The sequence below is a fragment of the Meleagris gallopavo genome, chromosome 11 (assembly GCF_905368555.1).
Source record: "Meleagris gallopavo chromosome 11, MGAL_WU_HG_1.1, whole genome shotgun sequence".
In the NCBI taxonomy this organism is placed as follows: Eukaryota; Metazoa; Chordata; class Aves; order Galliformes; family Phasianidae; genus Meleagris; species Meleagris gallopavo.
Window position 1 is genome coordinate 21,877,285 of NC_139414.1, and position 22,611 is coordinate 21,899,895.

General features: G+C 43.8%; 2 protein-coding genes across 5 annotated transcripts; one reads left to right on the plus strand and one right to left on the minus strand.

The window, feature by feature from the left end:
• Positions 1-2,945: 2,945 nt before the first annotated feature.
• On the minus strand, positions 2,946-22,607 carry GFM1 (G elongation factor mitochondrial 1). 4 transcript variants are annotated; one of them, XM_031555019.2, is made up of 18 exons: positions 22,471-22,607; positions 21,090-21,242; positions 20,344-20,476; positions 19,917-20,121; positions 19,107-19,223; positions 18,371-18,521; positions 15,357-15,511; positions 14,867-14,951; positions 14,362-14,499; positions 13,641-13,742; positions 12,952-13,008; positions 12,432-12,569; positions 11,805-11,887; positions 6,599-6,761; positions 5,450-5,594; positions 4,613-4,773; positions 4,158-4,211; positions 2,946-3,376 (listed from the first exon to the last, which is right to left on the minus strand). In XM_031555019.2, the coding sequence occupies exons 2-18, from the start codon at positions 21,096-21,098 to the stop codon at positions 3,245-3,247; spliced, it is 2,028 nt and encodes a 675-aa protein (XP_031410879.1). In that variant the 5' UTR covers positions 21,099-21,242; positions 22,471-22,607; the 3' UTR covers positions 2,946-3,244. The 4 variants fall into 4 exon arrangements, 3 of the variants coding, with proteins under 3 accessions (XP_031410879.1, XP_085089076.1, XP_085089077.1); XM_085232950.1 differs by lacking the exon at positions 22,471-22,607 and adding an exon at positions 21,488-21,630; XM_085232951.1 differs by lacking the exon at positions 22,471-22,607 and adding an exon at positions 21,478-21,588.
• Positions 7,263-12,073, plus strand: LXN (latexin). The gene is made up of 6 exons (XM_085232955.1): positions 7,263-7,476; positions 8,261-8,323; positions 8,681-8,855; positions 9,409-9,545; positions 10,996-11,058; positions 11,473-12,073. The coding sequence occupies exons 1-6, from the start codon at positions 7,345-7,347 to the stop codon at positions 11,566-11,568; spliced, it is 666 nt and encodes a 221-aa protein (XP_085089081.1). The 5' UTR covers positions 7,263-7,344; the 3' UTR covers positions 11,569-12,073.
• Positions 22,608-22,611: the final 4 nt, after the last annotated feature.

The following is a 22,611-nucleotide window of genomic DNA, read 5'->3' on the forward strand; positions in this document are numbered from 1 at the left end:
CATAGTGGAAGCTGGATTTTCTTTCACGATGCTGCTGTTAGACCCCAACTTTCCATCTTCTCCTGGTACTTGACCTTTAAAAAGCTGTAGATGAGCAGCAAAATCTTTCCCCACAAAGCCCTGCAGAAGCCAGTAACCACCACACCTGCACCATCCCAGTCTTGCTGATGTGCTATCAGAGGTCTGTAATCAGCTGTGAGGATCCAGGTATTTAACACGAAGGTTTATCTGGGGGCTATTTAGGCTGGGTGATCTGACATCCTCCCAGATTTAGGCATTTTACACAAGTTTATTAGAGTGATGTAATTTTACCAACTGCTCGTTTTTATGTCAGCACATAACAGACATTACAATAAATTCAGTGAAGCAGTATCTTACATATGTTTTGCGTTGCCAAGACATTTCTCATCATCAAAAGCACAAAGTCAGAGCTTTTAATGGCAACATTTCTTCAGTTAAAAAAGAAAAAAGGTGATGAAAATATTTTTTAGAATTAAAACAAGCACATGCTTGCACTCTGAGGCTCTATTTTAGCAATGCACTTCACTGCAAGTTTGGCTTCCTTGCTCCATTTCTGCCACAGCTCTCTGTATCCAGAACAGAAGTACTTCCAGATCAGTGTAAGGCAATGCAATCTTAAGGCAGTTAAGCAACTGCAGAACTGTAAATTCTGGACAAGTAGCAACCCTGCTGGAGTTCAAAGGCAAAATTTCCACCTACTTCTTTAGGGCCAAAACTTCAATCAACCAGAACCTGAAATGGTAGGTTTTTACTCAAGCAAAATTACTGGTTAGACCAATGCAGTCATGATCTGAGCTGAGGCTCAGACTGGTTCATAGTGAATTCTTCATGTTAAGAAAAACCAACATAGTGTACCTCTGTGTTGTAAGGGGCTGTATACAGACAAGAGAAGACAAATTGCTCTCTTTCATTTTTACAGAATCACAGAAACACCAAGGTTGGAAAAGACCTACAAGATCATCCAGTCCAACCACCCACCCATCACCAATAGTTCTCACTAAACCACATCCCTCAACACAATGTCCAAATGTTCCTTGAACACCTCCAGGGTCGGTGACTCCACCACCTCCCTGTGCAGCCCATTGCAGTGCCTGACCCTCTTTCAGACAAGTAGTATTTCCTAACATCCAGCCTAGATCTCCCCTGGCGCAGCTTGAAGCCATTCCCTCTAGTCCTATCACCAGTTACACGAGAGAAGAGGCCGACCCCCAGCTCACTGCAACCTCCCTTCAGGTAGTTATAGAGAGCAATGAAGTCACCCCTGAGCCTCCTCTTCTCCACACTGAACAATCCCAGCTCCTTCAGCCGCTCCTCATAAGTCCTGTGCTCCAGACCCTTCACAGCTTTGTTGCCCTTCTTTGAACCCACTCCAGGACCTCAATGTCTTTCCTGCAGTGAGGGACTCAAAACTGGACACAGTGCTCGAGGTGTGGCTTCTCCAGAGCTGAGTACAGGGGAACTTTTTGCTGCTAGGAAGAGCTCAACTAAGTCAAAATCACACACAAAATCTAAGGCACTCCAAAATAAAGCTCTTGCTCATACTTCTTTCCTTCCTTGCATCCACTGTCCCCACCTATCCACTATTCCCCCATCCTGTAGATCTTTCTCCCTTGCATTTAAGTCCAGTAGAGCCCACTGTGCCTCAGCTGTCCCTACAGAGTGCCACTTGTGGTCTGATCATGTGTTAGCTTTATGGAGAACCAGCACACATCTGACAGAACCTATTAGCCAAGAATTCCCTTTGTGACTGGCCTCTAATAAGCTCAATGTAAAAGCATAATGTAAATATAACTAAAAATGTTAAGCACCCCATCTCGCTTTACGTTGCATTCACATCACACACACAAAACATCCTTGAATTCTGATGAACAAGCTATAATACTCCCTTATTTTTAAAACTCTCCAAATGTCAGAGTACCCGCAGGGCTTTTTCTTGGAACTACTTCCAGCTGAACATTTTCACAAGAACAAAAGCTACAGATGTGAGGGAATCACAAAAGATGTAGCCCAAAGCAACAACATGCTTCTACACAACACCGTACCTGCACCTCGTTACCATTTACATGCCCCTGACAAATCTCTGACACTGTTTCCATTCCAAGTTTAAAATAAGTCATTTCCACTGCATTTCTCTGAATGCTGAAGAAAAGAAGCCCAGCCACTGCAGTACTATCTGCATCTGGTAAACATCAACCACGATCCTGTGCCAGGAATGGAGTTGGTTTTGGACTGGAACTTCCTCCTCTGTTTACTGGAAATCTGCAAAAATGCTGCTAAACTGAATAAGTCAGGAAAAGAGAGTGTGCAACCAAAGCCCAGAGTAGATCTGGTAATAATCAAATGAAAATTGATGATTATATCTTCTCTTTCTCACCTAATTGTCACATCCTTGTTTGAGCTCTCCTGTACGAATAAGAAAGATCTACCCAGCTGATTCCCAAGCTAAATAGCAGCAGCAGCATGCTCTCCTGACTCCAGGGTTCTAAAAAAATAAAGGAATCCCTTCATTTTCTGAATAAATGCCAAGAAAGTAAGAACATATAATAAAATCTTACTGCTCCCAATTTTGAAAAGAATTAACTTCTAAGGCCTTTCCTGTCAACCCTTTTCAAATGCCTTGAACCACGAGTGATAAGCAGACTGCTGGGAAGTTAACTGCACTGGCAGATGACCTCGTCCATTTCATTATGGCTTTGTTGTTTCTGAAGAACGAGGGGGAAAACATTCATTCTGTGGACTGTATGCTGTCAGTGAACTGCAGGAACAAAAGGATCCGTGCTTGGAGCACTAGCATTAAAAACAACAGCACATAACAATTCATTTCCCATGCCTATCCAGAGCTTCTGTTCAATCTCCTAAATTAAAGCCTCCAAACTTTCAGAGAAACAGTAATTAGTCTACTTACAAAATAATTATTTATCAAGTAAAAAAATAAAATTATTTTAATACAGAAGAATTAAGACAAATTTCCGGACAAATTCTTACCAATGTTATAGCGTTTCTGTATTTTGTCAATGAGCAGCATTTACATCTGAACAATTCAGCTGTCATCTCCCAGTGACTGCTGACAATACCACGAAGGAAGGATATTAGGATGGAATTGTAAGTCTGAGTCCCACTGCAGCCTGCACAACTTCTAGCCAGGCTCAACTGCTTCTATGTCTGAGCAACCGAGCTCTTCCAGAAGACTGTGAAAACTGTTCCATGTACTCCAGAGGAAAAGTCAGCTTTTAGCTTTGCCCTTTTTTGCAGGAAGTCGTCCTGTTGCTTCGAGGTATTTGTTAATTATTTCTTCTTGAGTACTGGGCAAACATGGTTGATACTTACTGTATTCCATTGTATATTCACCTTTTCCCTGAAGAGTTGGAGAAAGAATAGTCAGAGTTAGGATGCTAAGCAAGAAACCTTCCTTAGCTGTAGGCCATACTCCAATCTGTGACCTAATGTGCACAAATAACTTACAGTGAAGCACACAAACACTGTACTGAGGCGTGTAGATAGAGACCCAAAGATAAACAGTATCTGAACGTTATTTAAGACAAGATTGTAAGGTTGTCTGCAGTAATAATGTGAATGCTCAGAGAATACAGGTATTTGTGTATCACTATAGCTAGAGTAGAAAATTTTAATTAACACACAAAGAAAATTTTAATTAACACACAAAGAAAATTTTAATTAACACACAAAGAAAACAATCTCAACTGATTCAAATATGTGTTCAGTGAGCATCTAACTCTAAGGGTGTGTGTTGTTAGGAAAGGAACTTATTAACGTGAGCACTGCTGTCTAAAGTCTCACCTACTTGCAGAAATCAGTAACTTAAGGAGCATGCCTACACTTTTCCAGACTCTGAATGTAAGACCTCTACTGATTCTCTATCACTCTGTAGTATTTGCAACCCTGAATTTCTTCCCTCTCCAAAGGATGCAAGAATTTTTGCCCACATGAGGCTAGCGATAGCTACGTTAATTAAACACCAGTTAAAGTAACGATAATTAAAGTTATTTTCCTATTATCATTAATAGTATTGTGATTTTTATCACTTTTACTGATGCATACACTATGGTAACAGTGATGCAAATTAGCATATTCAATTTACGTAAGTACATTTAGCAAAAAGCACCAAGAATACTTACCTCCGTGCAAGACCGCAGCTCAGTGGCATATCCAAACATATCATTCAGTGGCACCTAAAAATCAAAGCACATCATTCTTATAAGATATTTTTTCACCTACTATTGGATATCACTCAAATAATCTCAATTATGATATAAAGAGTTGAAAGATGCTCCATAACTCTGTGCATCAGTATTAGTGCACAGATTTCACTCCAAGGCAACACAGCCAGTCTCAACAAAACCGTGTTCCTTCCTCTGCCACCATACGGTCCTAGGTAATAAATTGGCTTCTCCAAAGCAGAACAGATTTATAACAGGTAACAGCCTTACTAATATTGCACAACGCACTTCCACAGATGGAAAATTCCTGCTCGTCCACTGAATAACTCTGCTAACATTTAAAACTGCAGCCAACCAGGCAAACAGCAACAGAGTCAAAAGAGAAGAGAGAGGTACCAGGGAGCAGCACACACCTCCGCATAGAGAGTGAAGTAACCTTCAGTGCCATCTTGCCCCGTGATGACTCCATGACGGCGATTAATGCCTGCTATCACTGCTCCTTGGAACTCTGTGGGTGCCATCACCTCCACCGCCATAATGGGCTCAAGCAGACGCACAGCAGCACTTTCCATAGCTGGAGGAAAGAAATTAATTAAATGTACTCTTATATATGTCTACCTAAACCATGGACATTAAACGATTCTTAACTTGGCCTTGCAAGAAGCCTCCCAAAGCTGCCTCAGTGATGAGGCCAGGAGTGACAACTTATACAACATTTCCCACGACAACAAAAGTGAGCAGAAACATGAAGTTGTGTTTTGCAAGACTGCATAAATTAACCTCCAGCTACATTCACACGCAGCTACAAAAAGAAAGGAACAAGCCTGGTTTCACTCAAGATACCCATTTGCATAGCAAAGAACTGTTTACAGTTAATGCTGAATGCTACTTAAACAAATGAGGAAAACACTACTGACTATTTGGAGTTCCAACTCCCCCCCCACCCTTTATTCCAGAGATGGCAATGCTGGCAGGCACACAGTTTGGCAAAATGGTTGTTCTGTTTTGTTGTTACCTCTAAAAAGATGAAGTTGTCGGTTTCTCTTTACTCTTATCTAGGAAAAAGGATTTCCTTCTGACAACCCTAAGATGAATCTGCCTTCTAGCATACGTTATTTGCTATGGAACCAGCCAAAATTCAAACGCGTGTATAGATACACCAGGTAACCTAAAGAAATGAGGATGTTACATTCTGCTCCACCAATGAGGAAGCCAGTAGGACCACACATTCAGACTACTCAGGTTTATACCTTGCTTTAGGGCTCCTTCTCCTGCTCTGATGAAAGAGAACTCGTTGGAGTCCACCATGTGATGTGCACCATCTTCTAAGACGAATCGGACTCCAGAAATCTTGTGCCCTGACACTGGACCTTTTTCACATGCATCTCGGAATCCCTGTCAAACACCACCTCAAAATCAGCACGTTGCAGATTGAAATTAAGCTTTAAAAAAAAAAAAAAAAACCCAAACACCAAAATCCAACCAGAACTACCAAAAAATCCCTTTCACGATTTCTAGCAGCAATCCCACAACAAGCCAATGGACTTTCCTGCTTGTTAAGAAGATGGAAAAAACAGAATGGAGTGGGGAAAACTTCTTACTCCAAAAGTTTGAAAACTTTTTACTGTCATTCTTTGGTACCTTAATTTAGTACTATCTTAAAAGAAAAATCATGCAACAAACCAGAAGGCAAGAAAAAGGAATGTACTCAGGATTTTCTTTGTTAAGGGACTGTATAACCAAAAACTGAATGAATGCTTTAACTATTTGATTGAAGAGTAAGCCTTTTCTCAGAGCACTTCTTCTCAGACCATCTGTTTTTTCCAAGACTCAGGAAAAATCAAATTTGATTAAGGAATGCAAAGATCATGCTAAGATGGATACACAAACAAGTGAGAAATCATACAGTTACACAGAGGAAGCAAACATAAGTGGTAAAACAGACAATTAGGTAACTCATACATCAAACGAAGTTGCAGTTTTCTATGTATCTGGTCTCAGAGAAATCACAAAAAAATATGTAATCATCAGGGATGAGAATTACATCGCTAGAATTAAAAGCAGAAAATGAAAATCAAAAAGCAAGCTCATCAGAAGGAGGTTTGTTTCAGTGTCCAAAAGGAAAGCCTGCCTTTTTTTTTTGTTTTTTAACTGAGGCACTGCTATGGAAACAGAGCAAGCACACGCTACCAAAGAAAACAAACAGCAGGTTCTAAATTAAGTGGAAAAGCTAGGAATGTAAGATATTAAGCAAAAGCATGGAAATTTGATTCAGCTTCCTCTGAAGTAATGGGAAAAATCTCCTTGCCTGGGGCAAGACAGAAGTAAATGGTAACAGAATAACAAGAAAAAAAAACAAGAATCAGTATTTCTTGTATCACACACAAATTGCTTTGTACCTTTTCAACAGCGGGCACAAATTGCTTTGGAATATTTGTGCCAATGGTTCTGTCTTCAAATTCAATTTTTGTGTAGTCCTCAGGATCCAGGGGCTCGAGGACTCCTATAACTTTGCCATACTGCCCTGCTCCACCAGTCTGCTTCTTGTGCGTGTATTCAAAACTAAGAACAAACAGACAAAACCCCACACGATGTTATTCATCACACCAACTATACTCTATTCGTGGCTTTAAAAGGAAGAAGCTCCCATTCTGCGTTTTATTTCACTCGGCTTACTGTTGTACAAATGACTGAAACAACAGCTGAGAGCATTCAGACATTCAAGGAATAACACAAATGTCTACGCTGCAAGCTGGAGCCTAAAGACAGCAATCATTTGGTCTCAGGACCAACATACTCCTGCATATGGTAAGCAACACTAGAACCATAGAACAGTTTGTGTTGGAAGGGACCCTTAACGGCCACCAGACCCACTCCATGCAATGCACAGGGACACCCAGAGCCCCATCAGTGCAATCCTGACTGCCTGCAGGCTTGCTCGCTTGTGCAAGATCTGACATTATTTCCACACATGCCAACAGTTCCCTCCCACAGAGCACTCTGGTGCAGCTCATTCCCTCGGGAACAGGAGGAGGAGAGGAGGAGGAGGGCCGCAGCTCCGCTCCTCCCCAACCCAACCCCAGCAGGCGGGAGCTGCCGGCCCGCTTCCTGCTGCCAGCACCCAGCCCACGGCCTCCCCTGCGCCATGGCGGAGCTGCCGCCAGCCCACGGCCCTGCCAGCCGAGCAGCAGCCCTGGCCACGGCCTGCATCAGCCACCGCCACGGGAGCCCCGGGCACGGCTGGGTGCTGCGGGACGTGCGCCGTGCCCACAGGGAGGTAAGGGCTGCCCGCAGGTAAGGGGAAAGGCTGCTGAGGAGCACAGAGGCCCTGCACTGCAGAACTGCTCCTGCTTCGTCCGTGAGCCTGTTAGTAGGCGGCTTACAGCAAAGATAACCTGGTTACTTCGTTACAGTATAGGTATTCTATACTGGGAAAAAAGGCACGAAACAATTCTTTATAAAGCACAAAACGAAGTCAAGATACAGAGCCCAAGTGAGTCCCTGCACAGTGCATCAGGCAGACTCTGCAGCAGGGTGTGTGGGCACAGAGCAAGGGGAAACGGCCTCAAGATGAAAGAGGGTAGAGACTGTGGTTAGATAGAAGGGAAAAATTCCACAGCCAGGGTGCTGAGGCACTGGCACAGGGTGCCTAGCGATGTGCTGGACGCCCTATTCTTGGAGCTTGTCGAGGTGAGGCTGGATAAGGCCCTGTGCTACCTGATGGAGCTGTGCTGTCCCCGAGCAGTGCAGGGGAGCTGGACTAGATGGCTTCCAGAGGTCCCTTCCAACTCTAAGGATTCTATGATCCTGGAAGCCCACAGATGGCAATTAAGTGGTATGCCAGACCAGAGAGTGACACGGAGGCACTAACTGGGTGTCACACCAGGTGCACAGCAAATGAGCAATCTTTCAGCAGGAAGAAATCGAAGAGAAGCTGAGCTCTATGCATGACGTGGAGTGATGCTGCTGGAGCCCATCTTACAATAATGAGAATCCTCTCCAGGATGCCAAGTAATTCAGTATTTTACAAAATACATATTCCTATTGTTCTCCCTGCTTAGGATATTGATGGTATCGGGCACAAATACCACCTGGAATTCGTGTTAGAAGACATATTTGAGAAGGTGAGTTCAGATTTATTTTGTTAACATTCTATGGGCAGAAGTTGACACTACTGATGTGTAACATGATAAGGAGGTTTCAACATCATTCAATTTTGAGTTGAAGTTATGTGAATCTACAACTCCAGCTGAAGAACACAATAACACACTGTGTCCCACACACGGGGTTTTAGATCTCTGCGAAAGGAAAAATGCCTTTAAAATATATTCACAGAGGTGCTATGAATGTAGCCTTGTTTTACATAATCACAAATCTCTATGGGCCATACTAAGGGAAAAATATACATTGTAGAGGTGTAAATTATAATATTACACATGTATTTAACCAAATATTAATGCATTTAATTAACTCTGTAACAGGACAGTACTCTTAACTGCACTGCTGAGGTTCTTTATCATCTGGGCAACAAAAAGAGTGCTCCAGATGTGCAATTTACAATTGAAGGAGAACTTAAGAACACAGATGAAGCAGATAACACATTCTACAATCGAATCAAGAGCCTGAAAAAAGAGCTCGAGGCAGAGAACATACCAGGTACAAAGAAGGGACCTGGGCAAGAAAGGAGTGAGAGAATGCGTTCCGTGGCCAGAAGCAAAACTGAACTGAACTGGTGGAGGTCCATGATGCTATGGGAGACCACAGAATACAAGGCAGGACAGAGGGAGATCAGGCTGCTGGCCTGCTCTGAATACATACCTCTTCACTTTCTCTTATGCTAAGTGATATGTCAGTCACAACATGCCCAAAATCATTCATCAGCTCTAAAATCCAGAGGTGATACACAATTTGTCCTCCATTGCTTTAACTGTCATTGTTGTGCTGCCTGTGACTGTTCCTAGTGTTGTGCATTAGATACCCCAGTGAAGACTTTACAGAACATGTGTTAAGGGGAAGAAGTGGGAGGGGAAACGGACACAGGAGTGACATAGCAGCTATTCCAAGATGATAACACCAGGTTTGTGACACAGCAAGGAACGTAAGCCAGATCCCCCAGGTTTCAGCATCAGACCCAATGTACTACACTGTAAGATCCTATTAATGCCCGTGACTCAGTGAATCTTTAACATGTACTTGTTTTGTTTCTCAGACAGCTATGGCAATGTGTCCCCAGAAATGCAGCCCATCAGAGCACTTGCCTGGGCTGCCTCTGGCTATGTGATATGGCAGAACTCAACTGAGAATACTAAGTACCAACTTGCCCAGATTAAACACGTGAAGCAAGTGGTGAGTTACCATCAATGCACTGCAAGGAAGATTTCCTAACATTTAGGAGCTGAACAAGTGTGGCATGTACCAACCTACAGCTGAGACCAAGACCAAGCAAGAAATCTCAACTGTGTCTGAACATCATAGTCTGGTTCATTTTAAAGCCACTGCTTAAGGTTTCTGTACCACCCACCTCTTTCCTCTAGCAAGTCACAAATGCTTTCACTGATGGCCTGGGTGTTTATTTAGATCATTTCTTCTCCTCATAAATGTTGCTTATAGAAACTGTCTCTTTGCAAGAGCAGTATTCGATGCTTAGTTAGAAAAATTGACTTTTCCACTTAGGGGTCCATCCCTTTGATTACAGTTTTATATTGCTTTCCTGCCTTCCATTTATAACGTAGGCTGAGCTGACAGTATTCTTGCACCTGCATAACACATATTGGAATATTCTCTTTCATCTCTTGATTTACATCATGATCTGGCAATCAGTCACCATAACACTGCTTGACATCTCCGCAATACTCAAGTCTAGACAAATAGCAATGGCTGCCATCTCAACTTCAATAAAATACAATCTACATTGCTTTTTGTCTGCAGTATTCCAGTTTCCATCCGTTTGGCAGTTCACCTCAAAATGCTAATCGAGAAAGAAAATAATGACTTAATTCCAACCTTAACATTAACTTTTCTCACTTCTTTTTTCCCAAACTTACTGTTAGTAACGCTGGTTTTTATTCTGGGAGAAAGACATATTTTAGCATCCATTTTTAGCTGAAATATTTGTATTTCAGAATTGTTTTATAATTTTTTTTTTTAATGACTCATTTGTCCATTTCTACAGTACTTCAGGGTTAGCTTCCTACCTGATCTTTAAAGTTTGGTCAATTACAGCAAGATAGATTTACATCAGCTTCGTGAGTTTATGGTAAGGAAGGAAAACAGGTGACCAGAGTGCAGGGGAACAGAACACTGCAGGAAAAAGTATTTTCTATTTTCACTAATTTTTGAGTGATTAGAAGTACTGTGTTTACCCTGAGCAGCTAAGCTCACAAATAAATGACCACCAAATCTCAATATTCAAATTAGCAGTCAATAGCTGCCATCATCAACAGGCCTTGAAGGCTTTTAACCTGAAACAGGCAACTTGCTTCCAGAAAGTTTATTATCAGAAAAAGAATACTCAGTTTTAATTTCACAGAATTCTGTAGATTCTCTCAGTACTTCTCTGTTTGTCTATTTGGAAAAAATACACCGTGAATTAAGAGTAAATCCTAAAGCAAAGGACACTTTAAGCTTGAGGAAATTGAGTGTGTAAGCCAGAACAGAGAAAGAGGAGCTCCTGTTTACAAAACCCAATACATCAGAAGTCTTCAGAAAGGACTTTCACTGCCCAAAGTGAACTGATTTGCTACTTTTAAGATGGGGAAGGTTCCCAAGTTCAGCCCTTTTCATCTTCTCTTTCCAGAAAAGAACTGATGAACTCCTGGAATTTGACTACATGATTCTACTTCACGAAAATGTGTCCCAGGTAAAAAAAAATCCTCTTCCTAAAAAGGTTTTCCTACTGTTATACTGCCAGCTGTATAACTTTGAACTTGGACACAAAGCTGGGGAGGTGTTCACAGATCTGGTGCCTGGAGGTCAGCAACTGAAACGGGTGAGGTGAGGGCAGTGATCACCCACCTGCCTCAGCATTATCTGCGTCTGTCCCTATGCAAGCAGGAGACAGCAGCTCTCCAGTTTGTACCAAGAAAGTAATTTTCAGCTGATTTCCAGGCACTTCTTGTGAACAGCAGAGCTTCAGTATACTTGTCCCATTTACAGCTCTCTCCTCGTGGGAGATAGTACCAAACTGATCAGGCATAAAGGGAAGAAGCTGCAGTTCAGAATTGTTCAAAGAAAATACCTTCTCACGTCTTACATGTTTACTTTCTACCCACAGGAGATTATTCCATGGCAAATGAAAGTTCTCTGGCACCCGCAGCGTGGTGTTCAAGTAACACAGAACAGCCGTCAGCCAAAACATGCACTGGACTAATGGAGCACCCAAAATTGCAATGCAAGAAGCACAGATGCTGCCATAACCATTTCAGGAGGGGTACATAAGGTGATTTGGTGAACACAATCAATGTAGGAAGAGTCATTATTCAAAGAAACTTTGTTTCCTGTATGCAGTGCTTCAATCTGATAATCCAACAGGCACTCACTCTACCATGTAATCAAATTCTGCATCAAAACAGATCAGAAAAAACTGTTGCTAGAAGGAATACTTACTGCACAGGTGCAGAGATGTTCTCCCTGAAGGCAACTTTTGGCTTTCCCATGGTGCAAGGGCAACTATATTCTCTTTCCATTCGCTGCAGAAAAGAAAGTGGAATGAAATGTGGAGTTGTTGCTACACTTCAGCAATAACTTTATTATAGATCTTTTTGGAATGAGAAACGTGATAAAGGTTAACTATTTTTTTGGGTTCTGGTTGGGCTGAATTGGGTTTTTCTGGTGTTTTTGTTTTCTCTCCTTCAAGAAAACCATGTTAAAAATAAGGTGCTGTCATTCCGCAGTCATTCTTGTACAGGGGCTGTAGCTTCTGATACAGTAAAAGGAAAACATCTCACTATTTTATCAAAGCTTAGGTTTTCCAAAACAAAAGCCACCTTTTCTTCATTTTTTCAACGTTTCAAATATATCTGCTTTATTAGACTAAAATAAAAAACGAAGTTGTGCACCTCCAAAGGATTCTGTAAACTCGGTAACACCCGAGGCACCCAGGTACAAAACCAGGCCTAAAAACTGCCACCAATTAGCCCCCCTGCAGATAGATTTTCATACAGCAATGCAATGTTTCAGACAGAAAGGAGGAATTCTTGGTTGGCAAAATAGTCAATAGCAGAGTCTAATTACCTGGGAATAGATTTCTAAGTGCAGTTCTCCCATTCCAGAAACAATGGTCTCTTTGCTCTCCTCATCAAAGTGGACTCTAAAAGTGGGATCTTCCCTTGTAAAGCGACTCAAGCCTTTGGAAAATTTATCGAAGTCATTCTAAAAATCAGTTACACATGCGAAGAAAACATTAATTCAACATTCAGAAGGCAATCAAGCCTCACACTTTCCTGTCAGTTATTATTTCTACTCTCACGATTTTATTTTCTGAAGCAGTCACACATTTACAGCTGTATTTATTTCTCCAGATACTTCAAGTCCATGATAAATGCAGATCAAAGTCACACATCTTATGTATGTATAGTTCCCTACTACCACCTAACACCAGATATCACATGAATATATTCTTAGGTGCTTTCAACAGAATACTTTAAAACAACACTCATTTAGTCTATAGATACTGCATTTCCCTGCAAACCAGCCCATAAAGGCAGCAGTAAAGGTAATTCAGTCAGAAAAAGGTTGGTCCACAGGCTCCTACCTTGCTGGAAGGCTTCATAGCTACTGAAATGACGGGATCAGGGACGTGTATTGATTCCTGCAGGTCATAAAGGAAGAGACCACACAGTCAAGTTTTGCTGTACTTGTGACTTCTCCAAAAAATATCAGTCACCAGAATTCTGGCTCACAAACAGATGACTGCTGTTCTTATCACACTTGTGTTTAACACTTGTGCCAGGGCACCAGAACCATGTAATTCTCCCCAGGATTATTAGAGGGCTGCTATGTAACATATGCCAACCATAATATTTCCAGTACCAACTTAGATGCAAGGTGATCTCTTAGAAAAATCTGCTACTTAGAAAAATCTGCTTCCCATCAGGTTTTATAAATGCATTCCTAAATAGAAGTGATCTGTGCAAACATGTACACAGATACACAGTTCAGCAGTTCTGGAGTAACAACACCCTCTCAGTATTCAGTAGCCCATGGTCAGCAGATGATGCAGGAATGCTTCCAACAGTTTGCTGACATTAAACTTCTGCATTTGATGTCAAGTGTAGCAAACGAACGTGTATCTCTATACCTCTACACAGATAGGATTCCCAAGGCGTATCACAACAATTATCTGCACTTCTGTATATATTGTGTATAAAAAACATTTAACTGGACAAAACATTAAAAACTTTTACAACAAAATGAAGCACACAGAGGAGGAGGCACACTTACCATGGAAATGTCAGTGCTGGTTTTATCCGTGAACGTATCCCCACTGGCACAGTCAATTCCAAACAGTGCACATATGTCTCCTGCATAAACTTCATTTACATCCTTAAGAAAGAAGAGTGCACTATTTAGAGAACACTGAGAGAGACGACAGTATTACAAACTGCATTTGGTTTTAAGCAGAGATATAAATACTGTGTTTAAAGGTAAGCTCCTTTTTCTTCAAGGCAAACACCTGAAAAGCATTCCTCAGCTCTAGGGTAAGGATGCAAAGCAAACAACAGAACATTTTACAGGCAGACTTGACCCAGCTATAGAGTTAAGGAATTTTCAACAGGAAAGGGTGGAACTTGCAGCGGTTTGAGAACCAATTTTCAGTTTAAGAATAACATTAAACAATCACATGAAAGGAAACATTGCTGCATGTTTTACCAATCCTGCTTCCCCTCTCCCACAAGTACAGAACATGGCCATACACAGCCAGCTTGCTTTAGCTATCACCTCAAAGCCTTTTTAAGTTCTTTTTGGTCAAAGACTCTTCCACGTCAGTGGAAATAATACACTGAAGATCATTTTCACTTCCTTATTCAGTGCTACAGAAGGTATATGTCAACAACAAAAGCAGAAATTTGATATATCACATCATACCTGAAATACGAGAAGCCAGTTTAGTAAGGGTGACTCAAAATGCAATCCGCGTCCCTGGGCTGCACCTCTCACTCACCTCCATGTTGTCTGAGTGCATACGGACCAGTCTTTGCACACGCACTCTCTTCCCAGTCCTCGTGTTAAAAATATAATCAGATTTCTTCAGCATCCCCTGATAAACTCGAATATAGGTTAACTGCCCAAAACGGCCAGCCTGAAATCAAAAGTCATTACAAATCAGACAAAGTCCTCCTTGGAGTCAAGCCAGTTCCTGTTTGATGTATAATCTGAACTGACTGAGCAAATGATTGCTTTGAATTTATACACCACACGTGTATGCGAAGCTGTGTTTAACATAGCCTCAGCTTTCACCTCTGGCTCTGGAAATGAACTTGACACTTACTGGCAATTTTCCTTACTTCACCAACTTTACTACTCCTAAGCCTTCACGACAGAGGCATGTATTAACTCCAATTTGGGCAGCCACTTTCCAAATGAAAACCTGAACTACCCCAACAATTCTCAGAGGAAATGCTCTGCTTCTTTACTGTTTTTGCTGCATTAAGCATTAAACAGCTTACCTCCAGCTTAAAAGCAAGGCCCACAAAAGGCTGCGAGGTGTCTCGAGCAGAGTTCAACAGGAACTTAGCTTTGTCCTCAGAATCTCTTTAAAACAAACACACACAGGGATGGACAGTGAGTTTGTTACAAAGAAAACATGCCAGTTTCCTTAAATTGTGAGTTGCCTTGGGAAGTGCTGAGAGCCCTTGGTTTCACAGGTTTATAACAGACACTTAGAAGATGCTCACACATGTAACTGTCACGTGCTGAGAAAAAGATCTCAGGAAAACTGCAGCAGATCCCAAAAAGGACATTTGAACTATGATATTTACCACTGGCACTTATCAGAAGTCTATTACGAGTATAAACAGCTAGCCTCAAATGAGAAGCGAGCCTTCTTAGCGTTAGAATGAAGTACAAAGTTAAAATTGCATTATGCAAATGGTAAATGACCACATATTACTGAGTTTCCCATTGCACAGTACACAATCCCAAGACCAAAGCACTTACCCCTGGTTAAGAATAGCATAGTTCTCCACCTCTGAAGGGTTTGGGAGGTATTCTAGGACAGCATCCAGCAACGGCTGCACTCCTTTGTTCTTTAAAGCGCTTCCCACAAGCACTGGGGTAAAGGACTTCTTCAAAGTTGCTCTTCTGATTGCAAGCTGGAAAAATATCAGAGCATTACTATCCTGCAACAGCTCCAGGAGTCCAATGCAGTGCCATGCAGTGTTTCAGAGGTTCTCGTCTTTGCAGGCTGCAAAGGAGCTGCACTCACAGTGGGATTTTTTGAAAGAGAAATTTAGCTATTTGAGGATGTTTGGATAAGCTCAGTGCATTCATCGTGTTCTGATGAAGAGTGCTTTAACATCACACGAGAGGAACATAGTCACGTGGATCTGCAGAGCTGCTGAGGCCGTGACTGCCTTGGGAATCCTTCCAGGATATCCCAGCAGGCTCAGCCTTGTGCTTCTTCAGTGCCTTCCACTCAAGCACCACATGACACTGCAGAGCACCAACAGCTCCACCACGATTATCACAGCTGTCTCCTGTAAAGGTTTAGAAAGGTGGGCAGAAGCTAACTCCTCCCAAATCAGTGACCAAAGCCAAGACAGATTGCTGCCTCGGCCTCACCTCTCCCTACCACTAGAGGACGCCATCTCCCCGTGTCCGCCTACAGAGGCTCTCACTCCAACTGAAAGCAGCCCCGGTCTTCTGGGATGAAGCTAAAAGAAATGTATTCTCACCTAATCCGTGCGTTTAACTTAGAACACCTTAGGAGAGAAGACTAAACTATCTTTACAATTAAAGGTAAGAGCAATCTGGACTGTCAGAGCCGAAAAAAAGAGAAAAGAGAAAAATAAAATAAGATCTTTGACAGAGGGAATCGTTAGAATGGAAGAATGTTCTTTTGCAGTTTCAGAAGGAGGTGTTTTCCTCAAATTTGTTGGTTTAATGAATTCACAAAAGTGCAGCATTATGGATAGCAGCAAATCAGGTCGTGTTTAGGCAGATGATCTTCAGCAAGCATCATATGCTCGGGCTGTGATAGCCAGGAGCAACACTTAGCATCGTTTCTGTGAGAAGACATTTTCACTGGAGACTTGGCTGCTCGCCACTGAAAGAAAATCCATCTTCAGGGACACATTAGTAAAAATTAACCCAATGCTATAGCCATTATATCTGTAATTAATTTGCTTTCTGAAGTGGGAAGGAGAGGCACACTGAATAGACAAATTCATTTTTGCAACAGATTCTCCTCTCAGCAGGAGCTATCAAAAGTAGCTTGCTGCTGGAAGCCTCTCACCTCTCCCAGTAATCAGCATTCACTTCTTTACTTCCCTCTCCAGGTGGAAGAGAAATCCCTACAGGGCTCCGAAATTGCTCTTCTGTCTCTGCCTTTATCTAAGAGGGAAGGGCTGCTTTGAACAGCTCAGGCCTCGTAAAACTGCATTTAACTACTGGAATAGCTCAGTGCTCAGTTATATCAACAAGAGCTACAACTCTTTTTTATTTCTGAAAAAAGACAAAAACAAACAAACAAAAGCCTTGTGCTTCCATCTCTCAAATTGGAATATATGGACTTGCAAACAAAACAAAACAAAAACAATCAAACAAAAAAACAACTTGAGATCTGTTACAAATTTAGAAGTGATCAAAGTTTTGGGGCCATGAAGATTCAAAGCAAACCTCAGGGGGAACAGCAACGTCCATCAGCTTTGAGCAGCTGCCAGAGCTCTATAGCCCAACAGATAGAGTGTGCAGCTTCCAGGAAAGCAAGCAGTGCAGACCTTACCAGGAAAAGCGAGTGCCACACAAAGGCACCCACGCATTGCTAAGGAGCCAAACACTCATAAGAGGACTTCAACGTCAAAGCTCTGCTTAGAGCACGAGCTGACTGATCACGTCTGACTTGAGCCCAGCTGGCTGCATGCACAGAAATAGCTCCTGCATGCAACACTTCGGTCTCAGTTCGGCTTCAGCTCCCAACTGAAGGGCCCAGCTGCGAGCACAGAGAAGCAAAAGGAGGTGGCAAGTGCTGTATCAGGCAGACTTCACCCCAGCCCCCTCTCCAACACCATCACTCACAGAAACCAGCTTAAACTTCAACAGCAGCTCCTAAAAAAATGCAGCCTGCCTGTAACAGACTCTTCAGACACTGTTTGTTTTTTTCCTCAGTTTTTAATTTATCACATTAAGCAACTGGTCCCCTGTGGCAGTTTCAGCCTTTGATGGATTTATTACTACTAACAGCAGGCATTAGAAGATTATTGCTCAAGTTAACTTCCAACAGTAGCAAGAGGTGTTGGCAAATAGCGAGCCAGACCTCAGAAATACTTGCACCAGGTGTAAGGAATCCACATAGAACCACAGAATGGCACAGGGTTGGAAGAGACCTCAAAAATTATTTAATTCCAACCCCTCAGCCATGGGCTGGCTGCTCCACATCAGATCAGATTGCCCAGTGCCTGCTCCAACTTGGCCCTGAGCACCTCCAGGGACTGGGCACCCACAGCTCTCTGAGCAGCCTGTGCCAGTGCCTCACAGCCCCATACGGCCATAAAGCAGCTAAAAGGGGGAAAAAAACCCACCAAGTTGGAGTCATGCCTACAAAGTAGACAGCCCTCCCTTATGCTGCCAGCTGTCACAACACGAAGCCCAACAGCTCACTGTGTGTCAGCAGCTGCACATGGACTTGACTTTTCACCTGCTGCTCGATGGTCAATGCCAGCTTGCAGAGCACTGCCGTAGGGTGAGTGTCCTCAGGCTACCTCGCACTCACAGCACTGTCTGTCTGTCCCAACTAAAGCTAACATCACAGTCATCTATCATCCTTGGAGGAGAGACTGCAATCCCATCCACTGACTTGATTTTCCAATCATAAACCAAATCTGAAATGAGCACCCAATGGGAATCCACCCGTAGGAGGTGACATGACACACTCTACAGAACTCAAGAAAACCAAAAAGCATTTTCAGAAGAGAAAGAATGGTACTACATTAAGAAGAAATACGTAAAGTTACCTTTATATCAGCAACTGTAGGAACCTTCTCTTCCAAAAACAGCTCCCCAAGGCGATCATCTGAATTAGCGACACATTCAATCAGTTCTGAGCGCCGTTCTGCAGCCTCAGCTCTAAACTCAGCTGGAATTTCATCGTATCGAACCGTCTGGCTAAACACACAAATAGCACAGGGGCTCTAAAGGAACAGCACACGGATCAGCCTCCCAGTCACCAAGTCATTGTGATGACTGGCCTGACCAACAAAAACTTGCTGGCAATACGGATGTAAAAAAAAGTATGCAAGAACATCAAATTGCTGTTTCTGATGCTTTAGCAGGCAAAGGTTCTTCCTGCTCATGGTTGGAGTTTGTGAGGTTGCAGTTTGTGAGGTTGCAGGGTAAGCTGTTCAACTGCACCCACACTGTATCATCATCCTGGGAAGCTCAGGCCAAACGCAAGCTATCAGGTCCTGCTATGAAGCAGGTCTCCCAGCTCCCTGTGTGCTGAGTAGTGCCACCACCCACCACAGCCACAGAACGATTCCTGCTACAGCCACCACTCACTAAACCTGACTGCACCATCACTGTGCCAGAGAGCTGAGAGGCCACACCTCAGCCCTACCACAAGCTGCATCCCTAACCTTCCCAACAGCAGGCTGCTTCATCTCCGAAGGGAAGCTATGGTTTCCCTTGGTGGAAGGTGAATTATGTAAAGAGTAACTTCAGTAGAAGAAACACACAAGTTTTAAACCTTACCCAAACGCGCCATCAAAATATATAGCTCTTTCTTCTATTAGATCTATAACTCCTTTAAAGTTTCCTTCCAGCCCAATTGGAATCTGGACAAAAGCTGCATTGTGTTTTAACTTGGACCTGAAAAAGTGAGCAAACATAGATTAAGAAAAAAAAAAGTCATTTCCATACATGTGTCCCAGATGTTTTTTAAGCAAGATCCTATCCTACACTACAGCATCATACTTTGTTATGATGACAAATGCCTGCTTGCATTTTAACCTGAGTGACTGTCAGACTTCTATATTCCAACAGAGAGCAAGCAACTTCCATGGGAAATAAATGGCAGTACAACCTACTTTCAGATTAATACTTGTTGGGAGTTCCTTCTCCCTTGCTATTATCATACACGTCTCACGGACGAAATTAGGAACAGGAAGGTGGCACATACAGGGCAGGTGGGGCTCCAGGTAGGTGAACCAGGAACTGCCAACCTCGAGTCGTGGCCCTGCTGTGAACTACAGTGCATCTGCTACCAGCATCCAGGAAAAATCAAAAGGCTGATTTTGAAGTGGTTCCACATACACTTCCAGCAACAAAATAAACATCAAAAAGCCAACACTCAGACAAGTATGTTTAGGCTGATGCTAACTATTGTTTCGCTCCCTTTTTCTTGACAAAAGGGAGAGTCTTTGTAGGTCAGAATAAGTCATGCATTACCTCCCAAAACGCACCTACAAACTCCAAAAGAAAACGTTTTTCAATATTATCAGCATTAATCTCCTATGTGAACTGTTCAGAACTATCTGACAAGTAAGCTGAAGTGATAAATACCTCATTTGTTGTACTGCTCTGGATGGACTGGAGCCCATCCTGTCCAGCTTATTGATGAATGTTAAAAATGGCACATTGTAACGTTTCATTTGCCTGTTCACAGTTATGGTCTGGCACTGAACTCCTCCAACAGCACAAAGAACAAGAATAGCTCCATCGAGAACCCTCAGAGATCTCTCCACTTCAATGGTGAAGTCCACATGCCCTAAGTAACAATAAGAAAACAAAAAAAGTTATTCGTAGGTGATAAAAAATAACGAGCAATTGTTTCCTCGTGGCTGCAGAAAACACCCAATGCAATCAATCTCCAGCCATAAGGAACACACCACAGTAGCACAGCATCAGCCCCTAATTAGCACAGTGAGGGCACCACGTTCCCCATACACACAAAGGAATGGCAGCCTCACAGCATCAGAGCTGCTGCTACCTGGCGTGTCTATGATGTTGATGTTGGTGTCCTTCCACATGGTGTATGTGGCTGCAGACTGGATGGTGATTCCACGCTGTCGTTCGAGCTCCATTGAATCCATGACAGCTCCGACTCCATCCTTACCTCTCACCTTAGCAAAAAAAAGAAACAAGAACTTCAGTCCTAGAGGGTGTACTGGGAATTTGCTATAGGTGATGCTTCATCTGGTGAATATCATCTTTCTGGTAGCAATGAAAAGGAGATGCAAGAGAATCGTTTACAATTCTTGAAATGCAAACAAACCTGATTTTTTTTGTAGTGTCATTTATTCTGATGGTGGAACTAGATGGCTCCAGGGGTCTTTCCTAACCTTAAGGGTTCTCTGATCCTATACTTTAACATTCTTTGCTCCCCTGAGGATCGGCCACAAAAGAGATCATCGACAACTGGCAGCCAATTACACTTTGCTGTGAATTCCATAAGCTAATGTACCTGGACCCAGAAATACATCCCTGGATTCTCTGTTTCGCACAGCTGCCTTTGGCTAATCAGAAGCCGCTCACACCTCCTGCAGCGTATTGACCAGAGACAAGAGCACAGAACGGGGGGATGGAAAGGATCTCTGGGCATCCCCAGCCCAACCCTCTAATGCAGCATGAAAGCACACAGGTGGGTTCGTGTATCTGCACAGGAGACAGCACCACCCCACGGTAAGGGAGCCATTCCTCACACAGAAGGAGGCCCGGGGTCCCAGCGACGCCCACCTCGTGCATCTGCGCGATCCTGCCGGTGTAGAACAGGACACGCTCGGTCAGCGTGGTCTTCCCCGAGTCGATGTGTGCCGAGATGCCGATGTTGCGGATCCGCTCGTTGGGAAGGATGGCCGAGGAGCAGCGCCGGCAGGCATTGAGGAGGAACTGAGCGGAGAAAGCCGCTTCGCTGTGGAGCCCCGCTCCTTCTGCCACCCACCCCCTAACCCCCCGCCCGGCCTTCCCCTTCTCTCGCTCCCTGTGCACCCCGGGGAGTCCCTCCCGTCCATCTCAGCGAGCTCTCAGGACGCCCCGCAGGCGGGTTCCGCCCTCCCTGCCCGCCGTACCCGAGTCGCCTCACCCCGCGCCCCGCTCCCGCCTCACGCACGGCACCACCCGCTACCTGCCGCTACCTGCCGCTGCCCGCGGCCCCGCGCCGCCCGCGCCGCCCGCAGCATGGCCGCTCCCTGCTGCCCTGCAAGGTCGGGACGCCGCTTCCGGGGTCACCGCGCATGCGGGGTCAGACAGGAAGTGGGCCCCGACCGGAAGCGGAGCTGCGCCGCGCCAATCCGCAGCCCGAAAAACGGGGCCGAATGGGCGGAGCGCAGCGCTGACCGCGTGCGAGGCGCTGCACCGCAGCGGTGCTGTAAATAACGGGGAAGAGCAGCGGGTTTTACGAAGCACAACGCCTGCACTGCCGAACGCACGGTCACAGCAACAAGGCAAGAGCCGGGATCGTGTCAGACGTCAACCGCACGGCACAGCTGTGCAAGGGGGAACAGAACTTCATGGTGCAGGAGGTGCTGGGACAGACGTGCTGCTGGCTGCGTGGTGAAGGCTTCAACTGAAAACTGCCCTTCTAATAAGTCAGCACTGTCCGACTTATTAGGTTTGATAGATTAGATAACGTCACAATATCCAAATATCCCAACATAAACCAGGAGGTGGGTCTGATGCAGTTATTCTGCAATGATCCCATATTTAGCACATGAACAACAGCTGTTAGGTTACTTACTACTGCTCACACCATCGAATATGGAATTGCTCAGGTTGGAAAAGACCTTACAGATCATCAAGTCCAACCACAAGCTAACCACACTACTCTAACAACCCTCTGCTAAGTCACGGCCCTGAGCACCACATCCAAACGGTTTTTAAGCACATCCAGGGATGGTGACTCAACCACCTCCCTGGGCAGCCCATTCCAGTGCTTAACAACCTTTTCTGTAAAGAAGTTTGTCCTGATATCCGACCTAAACCTCCCCTCATACCTCTCTATGAATCTACATAACATTTTGCAATTAAAGATTTCAGAAAGAAGGTACTATGATTACACCAGGAAGTGTCAGTCCTTCATACAAGAGCTGTTCTGAAAATTAAAGCCCCTCAGTCTCACCCCTGGCTGCTTCCTTACAGCAACGTTCCTTCCTGTGCAGTAACTGCTTTGCTCCCGGAAACATTCCTCTGCTCCACTACTGAGCCACGTGGAGGAGTGCTCTGAAGAAACCCTAAACTAAGTAAAGCACAAATCAGTTAG

Coding starts and splice junctions, on each gene's coding strand:
- LXN (XM_085232955.1), top strand. CDS start 7,345: ATGGCGGAGCTGCCGCCAGCCCACGGCCCTGCCAGCCGAGCAGCAGCC. Junction 9,546..10,995: donor TTAAACACGTGAAGCAAGTG/GTGAGTTACCAT, acceptor TTCTCTTTCCAG/AAAAGAACTGATGAACTCCT. Junction 11,059..11,472: donor TTCACGAAAATGTGTCCCAG/GTAAAAAAAAAT, acceptor TTCTACCCACAG/GAGATTATTCCATGGCAAAT.
- GFM1 (XM_085232950.1), bottom strand. CDS start 21,532: ATGCTGCGGGCGGCGCGGGCGGCGCGGGGCCGCGGGCAGCGGCAG. Junction 18,522..19,106: donor TATTTTGATGGCGCGTTTGG/GTAAGGTTTAAA, acceptor TTGTGTGTTTAG/CCAGACGGTTCGATACGATG. Junction 15,512..18,370: donor CTACAGTTGCTGATATAAAG/GTAACTTTACGT, acceptor ATATTTTTCCAG/CTTGCAATCAGAAGAGCAAC.